This window comes from Vombatus ursinus, unplaced genomic scaffold, assembly GCF_900497805.2.
Source record: "Vombatus ursinus unplaced genomic scaffold, bare-nosed wombat genome assembly UNPS02014924.1, whole genome shotgun sequence".
NCBI classification, from domain to species: domain Eukaryota; kingdom Metazoa; phylum Chordata; class Mammalia; order Diprotodontia; family Vombatidae; genus Vombatus; species Vombatus ursinus.
In genome coordinates, this window is record NW_020954702.1 from 2669321 (window position 1) to 2693734 (window position 24414).

Sequence of the window (24414 nt, forward strand, 5' to 3'; positions counted from 1 at the left end):
CTTTCTATCTGTCTTCTGTAGTAGATCTTTACCCATATCGTGCTCATTATTTGCAGGTATCCCAAGGATTAGTCCAGGGCCCTCTTCTGTTTTTTCTCAATACTTTCTCACTTGGGGATCTCATTAGCTCTAATAGGCTCAAGTATCATCTCTATTCAGAAGATTCCCAGATCTATGTATCTAACTGTAGCTTTTCTCCTTAATTTTAGTTTTGCCTTACCAATGACCTATTGAACATTTCAGACTGGTTGTTCTGTAGACATCTCAAATTTAACATGTCCAAAACAGAATTATGATCAATGCAGTGATCAATCTTAACTTCAGAAGAGAAACTAAAAGTTCAGAATGAGACACAGATTTTTCTGACATTATGTATTTTTCGTGGCTTATCTTACAAAGGAGAGCTTCATGATGGGAGGGCGTAGTCAGTGAGAAGTGACAATGATAATGGAAAAAAAATCAATAAAACTTTTTTTAAAGAGTACGTGAAGGAAGTAATGCAGAATAAGTCTGGAGAGGCAGTTGGAGGCAGACCAGAGAGCATTAAATGCCAGGCTACAGAGTTTGTGTCTTATTCTAGGGAACCAGTAATGGTTGTAGAGCAAGGAAATATAGAAAGGTAAAGCCTTTTCTTTAGGAAGATTATTTTGTGGAGAATAGATTGGAGAATAGAAGGAGTAGAATCAGATAAGTGGGAAGATTTTTTAAAAAAATTACATTTAAGAATTTTGTATTTTCAATTAATAGGGCAATGGGACATATAAAAATATAGGAAGGTATTTCCTTTCCATGTCATTAGTTAGCTGGGCAGTTAATCAGCACCCATCTAGTTAAGGGATTTTTAATCTTTTTTGTATCATGGACCCCTTCAGCAGTCTGGTGAAGCTTATGGACCCCTTCTCAGAATGTTTGTTACCTAAGTTTGTAATTGAAAGAAATGCTAAGTTTCAGTTTCAGTCTAGTGAAAATAAAGTTGTAATTTTTGTTCCATCCAAGTTTATGGACTCCCTGAAATCTATCCATAGATTTCATGTTAAGAGGAAGTCACTTTACCTCTGTCTGCCTGATCCCTGAACTATAATGAGACAGGTAGATAAGCAAAATCCTAGAATTTACAAGTAAGTTTATAGGAAGGGGAGTAGAGGGTAAGGACTAGAAGAGACAGCAACCTTCAAGTTGGAGAAAGGGTATTGCTAGCGTGATTCCAGTCTTGATGTCTTTGTGACTGGAATTATAATTAACACAAAGAAACAGACTTTGACGTGGTAGTATATTATTTAAAGCCTAAGCTGAGCCCTTCTTTGAAAAAGCCACGTGGATTATTTGTTCAGTTTAAAATCAGTGGGAGTGTTTTCTTATTAGTACTTCATTTAGTTTCACACAGAATTGTATGTAAGTTCAAGCTTTAAAACTGTATTTTCACTATTTTATTGATTATTAAAATCTCCAACTTCCAACATTTGAGATGTTTTCTAAATTATATTGCTAGGGAACATAAAAACATCAAGCATTTCCAACTGGATTGCCTGATAAAATCTCAGCTTTTTGGTAGGGTATCTTCACAGACATCTAACATAAAGACCTTTTATTCTTGACATTTATAGTCATGTACCTGGAACTTTAGCTGTCATCTGCACAAGACATAAAAAGATTGGCCTTCCGCCCATCCAAAACTATATGACTATATTTATTGTAGTCTAAAACAAGAGGGGCTGGAAAAGAAACCTGTAAAGGACGAATGATGATTGGTGATATGAGGGTGAATAATTGTTTTCTTGTATAAATGAAAGCATTAGAAGTCATGCTCTTTCTGTTTGTAGTAATAATTGCCAAGATGATCTATAACTTGTAATACTCTCAAAGACTTTTTTTCTCCATCATTTGTTTAAATACTGATTCCTAGGATGCTAGTTAGGTAAGAAAGAGAACATTAAACCACGAGCTACAGAATGAATGACTGATTCATATTTCTTCTCCAAGTAGTAAAGGGAATTTATGTTTTATCAAATAATTCCTTATATAGAAATGAGAAGTTCTACAGAATGGGGAAAAAAGTAAGTTTCTTTCTCTAGCATGCTCAAAATTTCCAAGATTTTAGTAATCAATTTTTGGTCTGGTAAGTGGGTCAGAGACCCCAGAAGAGACAAAACAGACATAAATTAACCTGTCTTCCATGTTCACTGTCCCTTTCAAGAACCTTGCATAGTACAAGTTATTCATAGATACTTTGTATTTATTATTCCATAATGAAGGAAGTGTACTAATTTGGAAAATAGCTTTAAAATGTTCAAGAACATAATACACAAACCCAGATATAAAGAGAAAATTTCACTCACCTGCAAAGGGTTTTTTCTGTGTTAGTACTCCCCAGACAACAATGGCAAAACTGAAAAAGAAAAATATGTTTAGGAGCTGTTTGTGTCATTAGCTTAATCTTTATGGAATATGCTCAGTAACCGTCATATGGGTAAAACATATTCTGAAAGAATAAATCTAGAATCTGAAAAAAAAGGAGCTTTGTCCATAATAATTTTAAAGTTAATTTGTAATGCATTTACTTCATGATCAACTTTTAAAAAATTAATGCAAGCCATTTAAGTCAAAAGCTCATCAAATGTCCATTAAAAGGAACCAAAAATCTAAGTAGCATGTATTGAGCTGACGATAAATACAGAAGTAAGGTTCATCACTTTAGCTGTTAGAGAGTTATCTCATTGGAACTTGAGAAGAATTTGAAAGAGAATACTTAACATATAGGAAATTGAAATTTGTAAGTTCAAAAGTTAAATCACAAAATTTTGAAATAATAGAGAAAATCTTTTTTTTTTTCAAATTCTGTAAGCTGTAACTAGTTCCAGAAGTCTAATTCATTAACAGGGGTCCGACTAAAAAGTATAGTTGAGAACACACATGTGCACAAGCTCCTCACACATGCGCACATGCACACACACACAATTTCAAACCAGTCAACCATGTTCTAAGAACCAATAGTTGTTAAAGAAGTTTCCACAATGATTCATGGAAAAGTAAAAAGTGATGAACGGTCCTTCGCTAAGGATCAAAACATCAATGAAGTACTTAGGTCTCTCCTTTTATCTTCCCTTTCCTAGGAAAAGTACAGGGTAATTAAGACCATCAGGTTTTGAGAAAGGAAAAAGAACAGATAACAGCTATAAAATTTCACTGAATTAATATACATATATATATTCCCACATCTATTTATCTAAAATAACTGTACAAGGCATTATTAAGTATCAAGAACTCTTCATATAATACTAGACTGAAGGAACACATCTTAGAAAGCTATACACAGGCATATGCATGAATACTTAAAGCAACAAATTCCCACAAACACTCAACTAATAAAACCTGCAGTTTGTGAAAATGCCAGACCAAAAAAAAATTGCCTTAACTTGTCAGCCCAATAACACAAGCAACTCTAATTGGCACTTCCACAAATTGTTGAATATTTTTCACTTTCAGCTAAGAAGCATTTAAAATGGGAAGAAAGAAAATCTCCCATGCCCTTCTAAGCCAGTCATAATCTAAAAAAACCCTTCAACAAAAGTTAAACAGACATGACTTACTCAGATCCATAAAACAAATACATAATTATTTAGCATGAGCAAAGGACCAAGCGTTTGGTTTGGAAGTTCTTCCAGATATTTACCCCAGAGGAATTCGTTAAGTTCTAGAAGAATTTCTCAACTAGTTGTCCCAAACAATCAGATTGCCCCTACAAAGGAACTTTTTGCACCAACCTGTACACATCATGTTTGATATCAAAGAATCTGCTCTTCTCTTTTATACGTTCTGGAGGTAAGTAAGCAATTGTACCAAAAAGTCCATCAATGCTGAGATCCTGGGAGTGAGACAGGCCATTACATTTGGCTAATCCAAAATCTGAAATCTGAAAAGCAAACAGACAAAAAAGTAAATGAATTAATCTTCAAATAGAGCATGTTTGAATGCTTTATAAAGTAAAGAGTTAGAACACTTATACTATGTTAAACTCAAATTATAGGATATCTCCATTTTGTAGCATTCAAGTACTTCTAGAACATTCAAGTTGGAAGCATCTTTCACTTTTGAAATTCTGTAAAATAATTATCACCTAAGGTGGTTTTTTTTTTCATTTTTGAAAGGGTGCCCTCATATTTACAGGATTACTTTACTCTAATTCAAAACACAATCTATTTTCCCCATGGTCAAATGCGGAAGAAAGTTACCTTACAAAGGTTATAGCAAATTATTTTATTTCTGTGAAGTCACATTTCTGCCATTTTGCCTGACAAAGTGGAAAATCAACAATGAAAGTATAATGACTTCCCCACCCCCCAAATTAAAGGGATGACAAGAGAAACTGACAGCATCAAATTCTGTGAATCTGATTATGTAATATGGTCTATTTAAGTGAACAAACAAGTAGAAGCAAGCTTTTTGTGCGGAAACATGTTTTCAACTGCCTTTTGAAACACAACAAAAACTTGAACTACATCTGTCTCACATAGCCCTATAAATCAATATAATTTGTCTTAAGATCTCTCCCTATCCTCCAGGGATTATGTGCTGCATATAGACAGATCATACAGAACTCCTTGATATATATAAGCTCAGAAATAAGGTTGCTACATATACACACACAAATATATATGTTTATTAGCAGGGTTTTAGGGCCAAAAACCTTCTTGTGTAGCTTAACTGCGGTGCTCACCCCACAGCCAGCTACTTAATTCATTACCATACTTATTCCCATCATCCTGAGGACATATGTTTAGGTATTTCCTTATTATTTATGAGCACTGGAATACTTCATTAATCAAACAGTTCTGAGAGCACCCCCTCCCATTTATTAAACATTACTTATTTAACTATAAAAACCTCTAGTCTGTTAAGCTTAAAGAAGCATCACTGCTACTGGCTAAACAATAAAACAAAGAGAAACTATTCCCTACAATGTTTCATCTGTAAGAAAGATCATAGCCAGAATCACCTCTAACCATCACTGCTACTCTTGACTTTTAGGTTCTAGAATATAGTTCCATCTGCCAAAGTTTTAAGAGTTTTTTTTAATGTTTCTTTGCAAGATTCAAATTAAATACAGTTCTCTCAGGAAGCAAGTTTGCTTTCTCAGCTTTCTCTCTCTAACTCAGTCTCTCTTCAACTATGAAAGGAAAGTCTCTCCAAAATGAAAGTTTGATAAGAATTTCAAGATTCCATTGGCTCCAAATAGAGGTCTGGCCTTAGAATTAGGAAGATCTTGGTTCAAGCCTCATCTTTGACACATACTAGCTTGTTGTATGCACACGTGGCTTGCTGTAAAACTCTGTTTTCTGTCTATTCCTTCCATTGTTATCTCTGGAATACATACTCCCTAAATAACAAACTTACTTCCATCTTAAATCTTTTTCTTCCTACTTTCATCTTCTGGCTCTCTCCTGACACAGCCTCTCTTTCTAGCACTGGTGGCACTTTCAATCATTCCCCTTGGCTCACTGGTCCAGGTTGGGGAGTTGGAGTACTCCTTACTCTCCAATGTCATTTTCCAGCTCTCCCTTTACCTTCATCACTCATTAGCCTCTCCTTTGAGGTTCATTCAATCCATACTTAGCACACCATCAAAACTCTGTTAACTGTTATCTACCAACCTCCAAGACACTCTCCTTTCCTGAATGAGTTCAGTAAGCTGGCTCACAGTCTTTCTCTTCACAACTCCTGCCCTCATACTAGAGGATTTAAATACATATCGATGCTTCCCCAAGCATTCTAACTTCTGAATGACTCAACTTGCTCATTTCCCATTATTTATACTTCCACCACACCACAGCCACACACAGAGATGATCACACTCTTCATTCACAAATGCTCCATTTCTAAGATTATGAACTCTGAAATTTCTTTACTTTGTCAAAATCTATGGTTATTTGATTCTCCCTCTGTTTTTCAATGCTGAACTCTGTTCTTTGTCCTTACCTCAACCACGAATCCCTCCACCCCTCAGTTCTTTCCCAGGCCTAACTCCTCTACAGTGACTACATTCTCCTCCTTCCCTCATCTTAACCCCTTAGTGAATAAGTTTAACTCTGCCCTCTCCTCTTCTCTGGAGTACCTTTCCACTTTATCCAGTCAAAAACCTTGCCCTGCCAAGCCCTTGGATTATTCTACTCATGTGCTGTTGAACTGAGCTAGAGAAAATCATAATAATTGTGCTGACTGGGTATATTACCCATTTTTGTTATATAATCTCAAAATGAGCTCTCAGTATGGCAAGGCAATTCCTTTACAATTTCCTAATTAATTCTTTATTCCACTTGGGGGCTTTTCCAAACCTTTTCATCCATTCTCAAATCTCACATAGCCCCCCTGTTCTCCAACCCCTCAGCTAAGAACCTTGCCTCATAATTCACTGATAAAATTGAGCTCATTCACCAAAAGCTTCCTCTTCTCATCTCCTCCTCAATGAATATCTCCCAGATGCTTTCCTCCACTATCACAGCCTTCATTCACCCCTGTCTCACACGAAGAGATGGCCCTTCTTACCAAGCTTAACTGTCCTACCTGCAAAAATTACCACATTTTACCACTTTTCCTTGCAGAGTACTCTATCATTCCCACTATCATTTATCTGCAAACTCTCCTTGTCTACTATTGGCTATTTCCCTACTACAAACAAATATTGTCAAAACACTTAATTCAGTCATTCCCACTAACTCTTATATTTCTCCTCCCTTTTGGGAAGGCTGTCTACAATACATGCCACCACTTTCATCTAACTACTTTCTACAAAGTTATCAATAATATCTCAATTGCCAAATCAAATGGCCTTTCTCAATCTTCCTACTTGACCTTTCTCAGCCTTTACCACTGTTGACCACCCTCTTTTCTTATGCTCTTCTCTCTACATTTTTGTTACAGTGATCTCTCCTGGTTCTCCTCCTATTTTCTTCTCATTCTGCTTTGCTGGATCTTCATCTAGGTCAGGCCCACAACAGATAGGTGTCCCACAGGACTCTATACAATTTCAATTAGTGATCTCATCAGGTCCCATGGATTCAACTCTCACCTATATGCTACTACTTCTCAAATCTGCTTATCCAGCCCCAACTTCTCTGCTGACCTCCAGTCTCACAATACCAACTGCCTATTGGACATCTTGAACTGAATTCCCCACAGACATCATAAACTCAGCATGTCCCAAACTGAATTCATTAGCTTTTCCCCCAACCCTCCTTCTTTCCTAAATTTCTTATTACTATCAAAGGTAACACAAGCTTCCCAGTAAAATAGGCTGTCATTCTTTACTCCTCGCTTTCTTTTACTTCCCCCTACCCCATGCCCACTGCCCATCCAGTGTTGCCAAGGCCTGTCAATTTTGCTTTTGTGACATCTCTGGTATACTCTCACTTCTTTCCTCTAATACTGCCATTACTGTGGTGAAGACCCTCAGTATCTCAATCCTGGACTATTGTAATAGCTTACTGATTGGTCTTCCTGCCACAAATCTCTGCTCACTCTAGCCCACCCTCCTCTGGGCAGTGCAGGTCTGACCATGTCACCCCACATAAACTTGCCGTGACTGTCACCTTCAGGATCAAATATAAAGTCTTCTATTTGACATCCAAAGACCTTAATAACCTACCCTACTGTAATTTTCCAATCTCCTTATGCCTTACACCTTCCCCTTGTGCTCAGATTCAGTGACACTGGCCTTCTTCTTTTTCCTCCCACAGTAAGACACTCCTCCCCACTCTGGGCCTTTTCACTAGTGCTCTCCTATACCTATGCTCTTATCCTCCTCATTTCCACATTCTGCCTTCCTGTAACTTCCTTCAAGTCTCAGCTAAAATCTAACCATTACAGGAAGCTTTTTGATTTAACCCCTTTATTCTAGTGCCATCTCTCTGATGATTATTTCAAATTTGTCCCACATAACTTGTTTGCACATGTTTGTTTGGATGTTGTCTTTCCCATTTGACTGTGACTGCCTGAGAGCAGGGATTGTCTTTTTCCTGTCTTTGGATCCTCAGCACTTAGCACAGCACCTGGCACATAGTAGGTACCTAATAAATTGACTGACTCAATGATTGATTGTCCCTGCCCATTGGCTACTCCCTTATTCCTGTCCACCTCAAATCAACCCTGCCAATGTTTTACCCTAAGCTGCCCACCCCTTTCATTATGCTCTTGGGAATGCCTGCTCCATAGATAACAAGTTTGCTTTCATCTTAAATCTTTTCCTTTCCTGCTTCTTCCAACCCATTGGACTTAATGAAACCTGGCTCCCTCCTGATGAAATAGCCTCCCTGGCCACTCTCTCTAGCCTAGATTGCACTTTCACGCATACCTCAACAGCTCCCCCATATTGTGGAAGTTGGAAGAAACCTTGCTCACTCAATCAATATTTACTACCCAATCAGGATGCTAGTAGCTATTATCTACCACCTTTTTCTTTCCTCACAAAGTTCAACATTTGACTTGTAGCCTTTCTCTCATCCCCAAATTATGCTCTTATATTGGGGAACTTGAATATACCTAAGGACAATCCCTCAAACATCCTAACCTTCCGGTTCCTCAACCTCCTCATTTCCCACCACCTTATTCCTCCACTCTACCACAGCTACACAGAGAAAGATGGCCATGCACGGAATCTAGCCATCACCCACAAGTGTTTTAACTTTCATGTCCATGAATTCTGAAATGACCTTATCTAATCACAATCTCTTGTCATTCTACTTCTCCCTCCTCCTTGCAACCCCAAACTCTGTTCTTTGTTCAAACCTCATCCTCCAATCCCTCCATACCTCAAGTTTTTTTCCCAGGCTAGCACCACTGCCCTGGTTACACTTCCCTCCCTTTTCCATCTTGACCCCTTAATGGGCCAAGGGATCGTCTTCTCTAAAGTCTCTTGCCATTTTATCCAATAAAAAACCTTGCCCTGACAAGCTCCACCCCTGCCCTAGCCTTTCACTACTCCCACCTTCCATTGCTTTCACTCCTACCACTGCTGAATTATGCTGAAGAAAAATCAGAACAACTCTATTGACTGAGTCTGCTACTCATTTGGGACAGTTAGGTGGCTCATTGGATAGAGCACTGGGCCTGGAGTCAAAAAGAACAGAGTGATTTCATCCATTCACTGTGTGACCAGGGGCAAGTCACTTAATCCCTGCCTGCATAAAAATGGAGAAGGAAATGGCAAACCACTCCAGGATCTTTGTGAAGAAAACCCCACTGCCAGCTGGTCATGAAGAATCATTGGACGTGATTGAGCAACTGAACAAGTACCCATTATTATTATATCATCTCAAATTGGTCTTCACTATTGCAAGGCTATCTTTTTACACCTGACTAATTGATTCACTATTCCACTTACCACAGGAGCTTTCCCAAACCTTTTCCTTCCTTCCCAAACTTTCCATTATTCCCCTTCCTCTCACAAACAGAGGTGGTATCTCATAATTCAGTGAAAAAATTGAGGTTGTTAACCAAGTGCTTTCTCTTTTCCCTCCTCCTAACCTCACATCACTCAGATTCCTTTCTTTGCTAACTCCTCCTATGCCTGTCTCCTATGAAGAGATTCTAGAAGGCAACAGATCTAGGCTTACAACCAAGAATTACTTGCCTAGCAAAACTGACTATAAAGCCATAGAGCAAAAATCAACCTTTAATGAAATAAGGGACTTCCAAGTGTTCCTGATGTAAAGACCTCGAAAGAGTAGAAAATTTGGCAAACACAGGAGTCAAGAAAAACATAAAAAAAAGATAAATATGAGCATGCAATCAAAAGGAACTAAACAAGGTTAAACTGTTTACATTTTTATATAGGGAGATGATACATATAGCCCTTTAGGACTTTATCATTGCTTCTCTGTCCTATTAAGGCCCATGCCTTGACAAAACCCAACTCTACATTGCTTCCATCTGTCTTCCTTGCTGTTAAATCTGGTTGAAGAAAGTCTTATGGCCACAACAATGGGTCTACTATAAATTTACGTTCTTGAGGATAGCAGATTGGATTAGAAACCAAATTCTAAAAAAAAAATGTTTACAAGAAACAGGAGAAAAAACCAACATAGAGCCAAAATAAGAGAGCTGAAGTAAACTATTTTTTCTACAGAAATAAAAAAGGTAAGGGTAGCAATCATAATCTCATATAAAGCAACAGCAAAAATGGACCAAAATGAAAATGATAGATAGGGAAATGACATTTTGCTGTAAGGTAGCATGGACAATGAACTAAAATCAGTACTAAACATACATGCACCAAATGGCATAGAAACCACTTTATTAAAGGAAAAGTTAAATGAGTTATAGAGAGAAATAAAAAAATAAAACTATAATAATGGAGGACTTTTACCCATCTCAGATCAAAGCAAATCTAATAAAAAAATAAGCAAAAAAGAAACAGATGACCTGATAAAGTTTTAGAAAATTTAGATATGATGAACCTCTGGAGGACAATGAATGGGAATAGAAAGAAATATACCTGTTTTGCAGGCATGCATGACATAATCACAAAAGCTTACCATGTACACAAACTTCATAAACAGAAAAGCAAAAATACTCAATACATTTTTACTGACCATGATAAAAAAAATTCCATCCAATAAAGGAATTTGAAACAAAGATATAAAATCAATTGTAAAATAAGTTAATCCTAAAGAATAGGTAGGTAAAATAAAAAAAATCATAAAAACCATCAAGAATTTCATAAAAGATACTGACAAAAATGAGACTGCATATTAAAATTTGGGGATAGAAACAAAGAAGTACTTAATAGAATTTTTTTATTTGTAAATGCTTTCATCAATAAAAGAAAAAGGCGTTTAATGAATTGGGTATGCAATTCCAAAAAACCTAGAACAACAAATGAAACCTCCCAACATAATACCATAATAGAAATAAAAAAATCAGAGATTAACAAAAATAAAAGCAAAAACCCCATTGAATTAATAAATAATACTAAGAGCTGTTTTTAAAATGATAAACCATTCACTAATCTGAATAAAAAAAAGAAAACCAAATTATCCATATCAAAAATGAAAAAAGATGAATTCACAACATATGAAAAAGAAATAAAAGCTATCACCAGGAGTTCTTTTACACTATATATGTCAATAAAACTGACAATCTAAATAAAGTTGTAGAATATTTATGGAAAATACAAATTGCTCAGCTTAACAGAACAGGAAATAGAATATTTATTTTAGAAAAGGAAGTTGAACAAACTTTAATTATTTCCCAAAGAAAAAACCCAGGATCAGATGGATTTACCAGTCAATTATAACAAACAATTAAAGAAAATTACTTCCTCTACTATATCACCTGTTTGGGGGTGGGGGGGAGAGGAGGAAAAGAAGGGGTTCCATCATATTCCTTCTAGGACACAAATGTTGTCTAAATACCTAAACCAGAGAGTCAAAGTAGAGAAGAAAAAATAAAACAAAACTATAGATCAATATCCCAAATGAATATTAATGCAAAGATTTTAAATAAAATACCAGTAAGCAATATATCACCAAGATAACACACTATGACTAAGCTGAATTTATACCAAAGATGTATGGCTGGTCCAATATTATGACAATTATAAAGACAACCAATCATATTAATATAAACAACAAAAATCATATTATTATATCAACAGATGAAGAAAAAAAGCTTTTTGACAAAATACAACTTTCATTCCTGTTAAAAAATACTAGAAAGCATAAGAATGAATGGAGCTTTCCATAAACTGATAAGTAGCATCTAAATAAAACCAAGAATCTCTATTATGTGTAATGGTGATAAAATTTAATTAATGAGATTAATTAATAAGATCAGAAATAATCCATTATCACCATTGCTATTCCGAATTGTACTAGAAATGCTAGCTATAGCAATAAGAGAAGAAAAAAAATTTTTTTAAAATATGCCCATGCATACTACTGACTGAATGATGGACAGACCCACCTTAATTTTATGTGTGCCTTGGGCAACTCACTTCACCTCTCTGAGACGCAGTTCCCTCATCTGTAAAATGTCAATAATTTCCAACTTACCTCAGAGTGTTATCATGAGGAAAGCACTTTATAAAAGGTAAAATGCTTATTATCATACATATTACTATATATCAGTACCACTTTCTGCTGGCTCCTTTACCCAGAACAATACATGGTTTGAAAGTCTGGCAGATATCCAGTCTCTGAACCTAGCACTACTAATTCTTAAAAATAGAGTAAGATTTTCTGGATTTTTAAAGTTTAAATTAGATCCTTTGAAGTCAACCTGAAACACTATGTATAAGATTCTGACAACTTATTAACATCAGTGGGAGTGGGGGTAACAGACGGAAACTTTATGCTTTATATTCTGCCTCAAGGGTTTTGGGATTGTGGGTAGTTTTTTTTTTAAAGCCTTTTAATTAATGGAATGGGCTCCTCCTCAAACACTCTTACTGAATGATAGGAAATGGAACTTAGTCATACTATTTAATTCAGCCCTTAGACTTGCTCTTGTAGTGGGGATGTTGCTAATTGGTCATGGACACTATCAGTTAAACTACAAGAACAGACAAGCACATGGCTTTGGGTATTTATTATTGGTTTGTGCACATATGGTAAAAGCCAGTTTGACGAGATCTACCAACTAGTCAATAATTCATTTCTGGGCACCCAAAATTAATTGTTCAACTCTTGCTGACAAAACATTGCTTTCTTAACCTGGAGAGCTGGCCTTTCCAGGGTTAAAACTTCCAATTTAACCCTGTAATGCTTCAAAATATCTAGAAGATAGAAAATGATTAGGACAGCAAGTAACAGTTTTATTGTTTCCATCCATCTATTTAAAAACAAATTTCAAAATAGAAATATTTAAGCTTATTCAAAACAGAATATTACCCATTCAGAAATGACTAAATATGAATAATTTGTAAGACATTTATGCATCTAAAATTTTCCTTTGACCTTCTTTATTGTTGGGTGAACCTGGACAGTTCAAATGCTACCTTACCCCTTAGGGACAAATCAACTCTGATTCTATGCAAGGTCTCAGAAAGTCAGAACAGAAAGGGAGATTCTGACTAGGTTTCTCCCTTCCACTAAAGATTCGAATTAACATGATTATCTCTGTCACAAGTACTCTCTCTCTTAGGTCACTTTGGTAGTACCTTTCTTACCACACACAGCCTGATTAACTGTAGGTACTGATATACAGGCCTACTCTCCTAGAAGAATTACCTTCAATAAGCTCACCTTTGTATACCCGTAAGGACGAGTAGAACTGCTTTGAGCTTTGAACCACAAATGTTTCAAATGTCTCTGCAGAAGTCTTACTTGTGATGCCTTATCCTAATGGGAAAGAGATTCTAGCTATGCATCAAATGCTATGCATATCAGCATTGGAGGTCCAGCTGGCTCTGCAATGTTGGAAAGGCTTCCAAGGGTGAACCTACTCAATACCAGCCTAGCTAATCAACCAGAGGCATATCACCAGTAGGCTGGCTACCAGGTGGTGAAATGTTTTTGGATAAAACAACCAATGAAAGAAAAAATATTTTTTAATTAATGGCTCTAAGTCCTGTGTTCTGCTTTTGTAGAGATGGTGGCAGAGCAGTGTGGAGCGGGGGGGAAGATTGCTTAAGAGTCAAATCTTAGACTACCCAAAAATTTTAACTTGATTGTTGGCACTCAATGTGAGGCTTTCATATAATGATGAGAGTGAAAATACAGATGGAGAAGCTGAATCCTATTAATCTTGACATTATTTATATGAATGAAATCAGAATGAAGATGCAGCCAAATGTAAGAATGGTTTATGGGTACTCTTTGGGTAGATTTTATTGTATGCCCCAAATCTACAAGAAATATTATTTAATGGGCATTTAGTGATCATGTATTGAAGTATGAATATGGTTAAGTACTTATAAAAAGATCATCATGAAAATAATTGTAGTTTATGTATCAGCATTAGTTGCTCAGAACAAAATGGTAGGAAAGTTCTATGAGGAACCTTCTAAAGCCCTCCAAATCCAATCAAATCAACATGTATTCTGTTGGCAAATTCAATGCAAACATAGGTAAAGATGAGGATGGGAAGAAATATGTGGGAAAATATGATTAAAGAAAAAGAAATGATACAGGTCGAAGACTTATAAATTATACAAGAGTTTATATCATGAACACTTCCTTCAAAAAAAGCTATTGGATATGTGGAGTACCAAACAACAATTAAAAGAATGAAAAAGAAATTTTAATGAACAGGGAAAGACTTACTATGGCTGTGGGAATTATTACTAAATTAACTTTGCATAGTCAGACCATTGACTAAGAGATTAAAATCAGAATTTATAATAAAGAAATGAGAAAAAGATAATTAATGAGATTTAACACTGAATAATTTTAAAAGCCACTGAATATAAAAAATTAGAGATGGACAAGAGAAAAGCTATCAACATCAAATAGAATAATTTCATCCAGGTATTAGACTAGTGTCAATTAAAAAGAGACCAAAAGAACTCAGAAAGCACTTTAGTTAACATATATGATTTACTTGCCAAATGGAGAGAAATATCTGCCAAAGTTAAATATAAACTCATCTGTAAAACCTTTTGAATAAGGATGATGGACAATTATGAGTTTTATGAGGGCATCTCATAAAGCAGAAACAGGGAAAGATAAAACCAGTCCAAAGAAAGATTGGCAAGATATCCAACTAATCAAAATATCTCAAAGGAATTCAAGGATAAAAATGGAAAGAAAACAGAAGAATGAGAGAAGAAGAATGGAAAAGATTTATAAAAATTATTTGAACAATCTGTTTTCTCCAGCAAGGACAGTGGAACCATCTCGCATTCTAACATCACAATCATTAAAGTGCTTCTGTAGTAAGTAGAAATGGAATTAAGGTAAACAAAGATGGGGAAAGCAGTCAGATTGGATCAAGCATAAGTAGAAGAGATTCGTGCTGGAAATGATATACTTGTGAGGGCATTAAATGAGTAGAGATACAAAAAGTGTGGGAACAAAATTCAATACCTCATTGATTCCAATTAAAAAAAATGACTGAGAAACATTAATGCCTATCAACTGATGTGCCTTCTCTTCCATATTTACAAAAATCTTTGAGGGGCATCTATAGTCCAGTGCTTCTTAAACTGTGAGTCTCGACCCCAAATGGGGTCTGCTGCTCATGCCAACATCTTTACCATCTCACAATTGACTGAAAGGTATAGAGAACATTTAAGATCTTATTGTGCTTATTGGTGATTATGAAAAAGCATTCAATTCCATAGAATGAAAATGCTACCTTACAGATTCTTTTCCAACAAGCTACATAGGAAGATCAGCCTAATTTCTGTGGAAGATATAACAGAAATAACCTTGTTCAGCGACCCTCTTGATAATAAACATCAGGTGAGGACTAAATCAGGGAGATGTAAGCTTGCCCAAGTCCAGTTTGAGAAGGATTCCCTGTGGATCACAAAGTCCTCCAGATGCTCCTCTTTGTGTACAGCATTGTACTGATTGCATCAAGTTCTAAGATATTGTAAATCCACTTGCAAGAGATCTGTAATTACTCAGTGTGGCCTTTCCATCCAAGCAGTAAAGACTGAATGGATGAAGGATTGTCTAAATTTGAAAATACATCTAATAAGACACCTTCTAGAGACTGTCCAATAGTGTATATGTTAGGACAGAAAATACAGAGGGACAAACAGCTATGTACAGAGTTGAAAAGGAGAAGACCAAAAAATGGATTATTTCAGAAAATTGCTAAGCACTTTTAATGACCCTAAGCTTCACAAAACAGCAAGAATCCATCTTTTCAGTGAAAAAATTTTACTCTGTGTTGCTTAATGGTAGCAATACCTGAAACACTACCACCTATAATAAACTAAAGATGAGAAGCATAAGCAGTAGAAAGGTGCATGGTAAACAGGGTATATCATAACCAATGAGGAATTTTGAAGAAAAGTAAAGAATGTCACCAAGGAATTGTATGACAGAACATGGTCCTATAGCAAGAGCAAGATATGACAGGCAAATGACCAGAGAACTCCACTGGTGCCCTCTGAATATCAGGAGAAATTAAGGAAAGCCTCCAGAGCATTGGGTGGACCTCCCAGCAGCAACTTCTGGGACAACATGAACAAGAGTCACACAGTTTGGGTTGAGATCTGCATCGCTGTGGGGAACTCGCAAACCCATGACACCCCAGATACATTTTAATATTTAGTGTGAATATTTTAAATAATTTCCAAAATCTCTCTAATTATGTCAGTAACCTTTGACAAGATTATACCGAGATAATGAACACTTTACTGTTTAAAGAGGATTTTTATGATGACTCAGAGAAAATGCACCTTTTTTCAAGAGCATCTTTCATAGTATAAAACATTTCCTTAGTGTATTCCTACATTTAAATGTAGTTTGATTTCTAGTTTAAAAATTGAAACATTAATGTTAGCTACAAGTATATTGAACTTATAAACTGAATTTTATATTATTCATAATTATGTATACAAGGAAATTTAGCATACAGTTGTAAAAATACAACTATATTCAAGACATTACAAAGTATTGCATTCATGATTAAAATTTAATGCTTGAAATTTTTATTTGAAAAAACATAAAAATTTATTACATGGAGAAATAATAGCTCACAGTAACACAGTGATTTAAGGTTTACAAAATAATTTTCTGGGGCAGCTGGGTGGCACAGTGGATAGAGCACCAGACCTGGAGTCAGGAGGACCTGAGTTCAAATCCGGCCTCAAACACATAACACTCACTAGCTGTGTGACTCTGGGTAAGTCATTTAACCCCATTGCCTAGCCAAAAAAAAAATAATATATATAAAAAATAATATATATGTACAAAATATTTTTCCTCAATTATGACCTAAAGAAAAAGGTTGAAATATTAAACACTTCCACTCCCTAAAGTCACTAATTCATACATAAGAATCCCTGTCAGCAGCATATTGACTTAGTTTAAAATGTAATGTCATCTCTGTCTTGCTGTATTTATTTATTTTATTTAAGCATTTCCCAATTACACTGTAATCTGGTTTGCCCTGGTCAGGTTTGACACCTCTGCTTTACACCACCATGTTGGCTATTTACAAAAATAAATATTGTGATTACATTTTATTGCTTAAGGCTAGTTAAAGGAAGCCTCCTGCATCTAGCAAACCAGGGAGGTGTTCAAAAGTTATCTATTCTTCTTTGAGGTTTAAAATATGAACACTGCCTTCAGAAAAGATGAAGATTGTGCACAGTGAAACTTTCTTAACACTAAGGAAAAACCAGTCCCCTCAAATTTGAATTCATTCTGTTTCCTCTCAAATGTTTTATAAAGATGATTCCTGTGAAGCATTTATTCTACTCATTTAATATAAATTACCTCATTTTTCAATTCCTTTAGGAATCTTCACCTAATAATTGAAAGTTACCACAAAGTAGCCAGGATTTCAAACAAGTATTCTTTTAGTCATTCATGAGGAGGAAAAAAAATTGCATGCAGCCAATTAGGTCAAAGAAGACAAAAATATAACAAATGACATTGCTTTAACATTGAAAGCAAGCCTGTTAATATTTGTAGAATGGCATCTTGTAAACATTTTTTTTTAGTTGGATTTGGTATAGTAACTCAAGGAAGCTTACTCTACCAAAGCAGAATCAAACTGCCCTGCCATTTATATTTCCCTGGAGCACTAAAATGTTACATGACCACCCTAAAGACACAGAGCCAGTAGGCATCAGAAGCAGGACTTGGACCCAAGTCTTCTTGAACTGAAGGTCATGCTATCTCTCAATATTATCATTATCTTACCTGACTGACACACAATGGAATGGAGCCTCTACCAATCTGAGGCTGGATGCATAGTCAGTCAACAACGCTTTATTAAGGGCTTACTCTGCATCAGGAATTGTACTAAGCACCAGCCATAAAGAGTAGGTTGCAAGCTCAATAAATCAACAGGATGAAATGGCAGCCAAAAAAACTAATGCAATCATGGACTGGATTAAGACATACAGAGCTTCCAGAAATAGGGAGGTTAAAGTCTCACTATACCCTGCCCTCCTCAAAAGTTAGCTGAAATACTGTATTTAGTTCTGAATAGCAAGGTTCAAGCATGTTGACAAGCTGGACAGCATCCATAAAAATGAAACTTGGGTGGTGAATGGCCTTGGGTCCTTGACATATGAGAAGAGATTGAAGGACCTGAGAACATTTAGCTTAGAGATTACTCAGGGGAGACATGACAGTTGTGTTCACGGATTTAAAAAACTGTCACATGGAGAAGGCATATGCCTTGTCTTTTTGGCCCCTGAGGGCAAAATCAGGAACAATGGAAGAAAGTTGCAAATTTGGCTTGATAGAAAGAAAAACTTCCTAGCAAATAGAGGTATCTGAAAGTGTTGCTTCCAGGTGGCAGATTCCTCCCCTCCCCCCCACATACACACTTTGGAGGTCTTCCAGCAGAGGCCAGATGGCCAATTATCAGATTTTTTATAGCAGGTATTCCTTTGGGTTGGACTAGATGTCTGCCGAGATCCTTTCTAACTCAAAATTCTACAATTCTGTGAAATCCATGAGTGCTGATGAAGCTACTGAGGAAGAGAGTATAACAAGAGAAAAGAAGAGAGACCAAGAAAGAACTTTGGGGCATGCCCGCAGTTAGGTTTCCACCCACAGTAGGAATACCACAGCATGATATAGATTCCATATCCTTTATTAGAGGATGAACCAGCAAAGGAGAATGAAGAATAATTAAATAGGTAGGAGAACAAAGAGAAAGTATCAGAAAAATTGAGAGAGAGAATCCATAGGTAAAAGACATTGAAGAGTCAGCTGCTACAGAGTGGTCAAAAAGGCTAAGGTCTGGAAAAAGACCACATCAATTCCATACAGAGATTAAGAGATCATCGGTAGCTTTAAGATCAAAATCATATTGCCGTGGGCCAATGAGTTGAGTGAGAGGAGAATAAATGAAGGCATTTAGACTAGCTAGCCTTTTCTTAAAGTTTGGTTTAGACAGGGAGATGAAATCAAGGATGACACTTTGAGGGAATGGTAGAGTCTAGGGAAGGATTTTTTTTTTTTAAAGAAAGGAAAGCAATAGTGACTGGCAGTATGTAGGTAGGCTACATAACTGAGCAAGACTGACCTCAAATTGTCAAGCCAACTGTATTCTGAGGCCATACTTGTGCAAGGTATGCCAGACAGCATAACAGGGCAGTACTCTTTCCCAAACCACATCCTTATGCCTTGTTCTTGTTGGGGGCTCCCTGAATTGGGGGCTCCCTGCTAAATTCACATATTCTCCTCAGTAACTGAAACTCCATATAAATGAAACCCACAACAACAACAACAACAATAGTAATAATAATGAACTAACATTTATATAGTGCTTATGATGTGCCAGGCATTGTGCCAAGTGCTTCGTAATTATTATCTCATTTGATCTTCACAACGACCCTGGGAAGAAGGGGCCATTATTATCCCCATTTTCCAGATAAGGAAACTTCAGCAAATGGGGTTAAGTAACTTAACCCCATTTGTCACAGAGCTAGTAAATGTCTGATTCTGAATTTGAATTTAGGTCTTCTAGACTCAAGGCCCAGCATTCTATCCACTGAGCCACTTAGAGCAGAAAGGCTTTGACTTTTCCCCAAAATTTATACCTTTTCCTTTTATACAGAATTTAAGGTTACATTCCACAGCACACCCTATAGAAGTTATTAAACCATGCTTCTTAAAGCACTTAAGCAGAACAGCTCTATCCAACTTGAAAATGCAGTTACCAAATTAAAAATAGTAATAGATCAAACCTTGACATGGTAATGTGCATCCAACAATATGTTTGCAGGTTTGAGATCCAAGTGGAGGAGTGGTGGAGACATGCAGTGCAGGAAGTTCATGCCTACTGCTGTTTCATGGATGATCCGAAAACGGAGTTCCCATGGTAAAGGTTCCGAGGCTAGTAATTTCTCTAGTGACCCAGTTTCCATGTATTCCATGACCAATCCAACAGGGTCTCTGCAAATGCCATAAACAGGCAAAATGTAGCGAAACTTGGCCATTTCCATCTTCTTGGCTTCTTCCAAAAGTTCCATACGCTCTCTGGAAAAGAAATTTGGAGCCTAGCTGAATTAAACTCATAAGTATTTATTAAGAGCTTACTATGTATCATAAAAACACTGTAGTGGGTATTGAAAATCTCTGAACAAAAATTCAAGTTCCTGCCCTTCATGGAGCTTACTTGGAATTGAGAATATAACTGTAGAGAAGTAAATAAATACTAGATAATTTGAGATAGGTAAGAACAGTAATAACTACCAAGATAAGAAAAAAAATTCCCTGTAAGATCTGAACTAATTAAAAAAAAATCTAAGGAGTCTAAGAGGCAAAAATGAGGAGGGAATACATTCCACATATCAGGAGAGAGTATTATACATGGGCATGGAGAGTAGACACAATGAATTTGTGAAATAGCAAGTCAGTCAATTGTCAACAAGTATGTGTTAAGTGCTTACCATATGCCAGGCATTATGCAAAGTTCTAGAGATAGCAGCACTTAGGCAAATTAAAAAAAAAAAGTTCCCACCCTTATGAGTTTACATTCAAATAAAGGAAACAAAGTATAAAAAACTAGGCATACTCAAGGTATAATATGATGAGACATAGATGATGTAAAGATGTGGATGAAAGATAATCTGAGAGGGAAAGATATTAGCAACTGGGGATCCTGGAAGGTGGATTTAAGCTGAATCTTGAAGTCAGAGAAACAGGTGAAGGTGAAGGAGTAGTGCTTTCCAGACATGGAAGACTGACAATGCAAAAGCACGGAGATGGGAGGTGGGAATGTGGAGAACTGCAGGCACGTAGTTCAGTGTGACCAGAGCATAGAGTGTGTAGAAGAGAGTAAAGTAGAAAACTGGAAGGACTGATACAGATCTAGGGATAATCTACATAGAAATGATAATTGAACCTATGAACTCCCTTTAACATGGTCCAGCTCTTCACATTTAAGCCTCACTCCAGCCCGAGAATTGATAAGCTGACCCTGCAGTCTTTCCCTCTGATTGGATGACTTCTCCCAGAACTTCCAATAACGGGTAGCACCCAGAGCAGTCACGTCTCATTCCTCTGCAGATGGTATTCTGATTTCTATCCCTATTGCTCTGGGTACCTTTATTCCCTCCCTACTTCCCCTTTCTGCCTTTTTATGTTCTGTCTTCCTCTATTAGAATGTAAGCTCCTTAATGGCAGGGACGGTATTTCTATTTTCTATTTGTACTTTCTACTTGTATTTGTATATTAGGTGCTTAGTACAGTGTAAATGCTTAATAAATGCTTTTTTGACTGACACACCATAGGAACAGAAGAAATCACCAAATGAGACAGTATAGAGTGAAAAGGGAAGGAGGCCCAGTACAGACCCTTTGTGGACTCCCATGAACCAGCAAAGGAAAATCTTATGGAATGATAGGACTGATACAAGAAAACCAGGTGAGAACAGTGTCATGAAAATTTTAGAATTTAAATTTAAAGAGGAGAGAATTAAATTACCAGATGTCCAGTAATCTGGGAGATGGTTGTTTCATTGGAATGATAATTTATAAAGTCAGATTGCCAAGAGTTTAGATTAAGAACCTTTTTTAAGGAGTTTATCCATGAAGGGGAAGAGAGACCTAGGACCAATAGTTAGGGGGGATGGTAGGATCTCAAGTGAGGGTTTTTGATTTTTTTTTTTTAAGGATGGGACATAGGTATGTTTGTAGGAATAAGGGAAGGGATCTCTAGATAGGGAGAGATTGAAGAGAGTGGTAATGATGTAGAAGAGAGTAAGGGACCATGTAGAGAAAGAAGTTGACATTGGCAAGAAAGGCTGCATCTGAAGCTGGAGTAGAATAGCAAATAGAGACTGGAATATAAAGTGTGTAAAGGAAAGTAACATGGATTAATTCTGAAAAGTAGAGAGTCAGACTGTGAAGGGTTGAAAATATAAATCTCCATAGTTTGTTTGTTTGATTTTAGAAACAACTGGGAGCCTTTGAAGATTCATGAGTAAAGGGAGTGACCTAGTCAGAACTATACATTACGCAGATTACAAAGTGGAAAAAAAATCTATATTTATAAAAATATATATTTAAAGTAACTCTTTACGTAGTGGCAAAGAACTAGAAACTAATGGGGTGTCCATGAATTTAGGAGGTGCTGAACAAATATGTTATATGAATGTAATGGAATATACCATAATAAGAAATAATGAGAAGAACATCTGGGAAGATTTGTATCAACCAATGTAGAGTGAAGTGAAAGGAACAAGTAGAATAATCTATGTGATAAAAACATCATTGTAAAGACAAACAACTGAAAGACTGAAAATCTCTGATTAATTTAATGAGCAACCGTGATTCCAGAGAAGAGATGACAAAGCATGCTACATCATCTCGGCATTTCCCGCCCGGCTACACTCATTTTAGACTTTAACTTCTCTATCATGCTCCCAGCAAACTCATCATTGGGAAATCTCATGATCTTTCCAGGTACAATCAGCCTCATTACTCATGCACGCCTCATCAAACCCTCTGCCCCTTGGACTGCTAGGTGGAGCTATAAATTCCTCCATTTAAGGAGATGGGACAGGACAGACATCTCAGAAAACTCTATTTCCCACCTGATTTCATTTGTCCCTCCGTGGCCCAACTGACTTTGCTTTTCAATTTCCTTTTGTATGTTGTCTTCCCCTATTTGATTGTATGCTCCTTGAGGGCAGGGACTGCTTTTTTTTTTTTTTAAATTGTATGCTTAGCCCAGTACCTGGCACATACTAGGCACATAATAAATAACTGATTACTACTGACTTCTTGCCAGAGGCTATATAGGTGATGAACTCAAGATGAATAAATATATATATTTTTTTACATTGCCAATGCAAGAATTTGTTTTGCTTGGCTATGCATATTACAAGTTCTCTCAATCCCCAACCCCTACCAATGGCAGTGGGATGGTAGGGAGAAGAGACTTAGAATTAGGGTTCTCTCCTCCCCTGAAAAAAATAGTGGAGAAGGAAGGCCCCAAAGAATCAGAGATAAGCAGTTCAGCTTTGAAAGTAATGTTGAATTTATTACAGTCATCCCTCAACATTTGCAGTTTTCACAACTGCAGTTTTGGTTATTCCCAGGTTGGCCACTGATAATTGAATGGGAATTTTTTGGAGATTTGCAGGGTACTAGGGAAAAATCACAGATGACAAGCACTGGACCTAGAGTCAGAAAGATTCATCTTCATGAGTTCAAATCCAGCCTCAGACATTCATGAGCTCAGGCAAGTAACTTAGCCCTGGGCAAGTCACTTAGTCCTCTTTACCTCAGTTCTCCACCTGAAAAATGAGCTGGAGAAGGAAATGGCAAACCACTCCAGTATCTTTGCCAAGAAAATCCCAAGTTGGACACAACTGAAAAATGACTCAACAGCAAAAAAGTCATAAATGCATAAATACTGTATATTATTAATATATTTTATAATTTACTATCATAAGTATATATATATATAAACTTGTTATACAGTTTTATTTTGCTAGAAGTCCAGTGCACTAAAGAACTCTGGGCTATGAACTCTCTTTGGCAATGTTTCCCCCTTGTCTCATTACCATCCAGATTCAGTCACCTGATTTTCTCCCAAGCACTTTCTGTGGAAGGAAATTCACGAAGCTGTTGCTGCTGGAGATAACAGAAGATTCTGTAGTGTTTGAGATATTATATCTCTCTCGACTAGAAACTGCAACTTTTTATGGGTACTGTGTGTTCATGGGTGTCCTGTGCCCCTAAAAGGGATGACTGTATATAATTAAAAAGAAATGCATACTCTACACAACTGACATTCACAGTTTCATCTACAATCCTTTCTTTTTTCTACAATATATTTGGAAAAGCTAATTTTATATAGTATTAAATTCAGATTTTAAAAAATAAAAATAGAAGAACAAGAAGATATATTAGAAAAGGGAGAATAGAAGCTATGATCAATGAGGAGACTGGAACATTGATGATTATCTAGTAAAGAATGAGAAGGAATCGTCAGACAGCAGGAAGAGGATCAGGAGAAAGGCAGAGAACCAGAGGAAGGTGTCAACAATGTCACTTGATGTTCACCTTTGGACGCATACAGAGCCTCAGGTGTACTTGCAATCTAACACTGTTTCCCAATATGTAATGATCCTGGGTCAGTTTACAAGTGGCAATAGAACTATGATTAATGGCAAATTAGTGACACATACACAAATATTGATTGCTTTAATTTCTCATAATTAAGATAATAGTCCTTCCAAAGTCTTCAATCCCAAGGTTACTCAAACAGTGCTTTTCTTTCCCTCCCCCACAAGTAAGAAACATTAAAATTAGTTTAATATCCATTCTTT

The 24414-nt window shown here is 36.5% G+C and overlaps 1 protein-coding gene across 2 annotated transcripts in view; it reads right to left on the reverse strand.

Annotated features, from left to right (window-relative positions):
* The window catches only part of RIPK4 (receptor interacting serine/threonine kinase 4), a 62187-nt gene that overhangs the window by 24339 nt on the left and 13434 nt on the right, over nt 1-24414 (reverse strand). The window contains exons 2-4 of one of the 2 annotated variants that reach the window (XM_027843585.1): nt 19820-20111; nt 3762-3910; nt 2337-2386 (exon numbers count right to left, since the gene is read on the reverse strand). In XM_027843585.1, coding sequence (XP_027699386.1) covers nt 2337-2386; nt 3762-3910; nt 19820-20111 — 491 coding nt within the window. Of the gene's footprint in view, nt 1-2336; nt 2387-3761; nt 3911-19819; nt 20132-24414 lie in introns of both variants that reach the window. The other variant, XM_027843586.1, reaches the window with a different exon arrangement.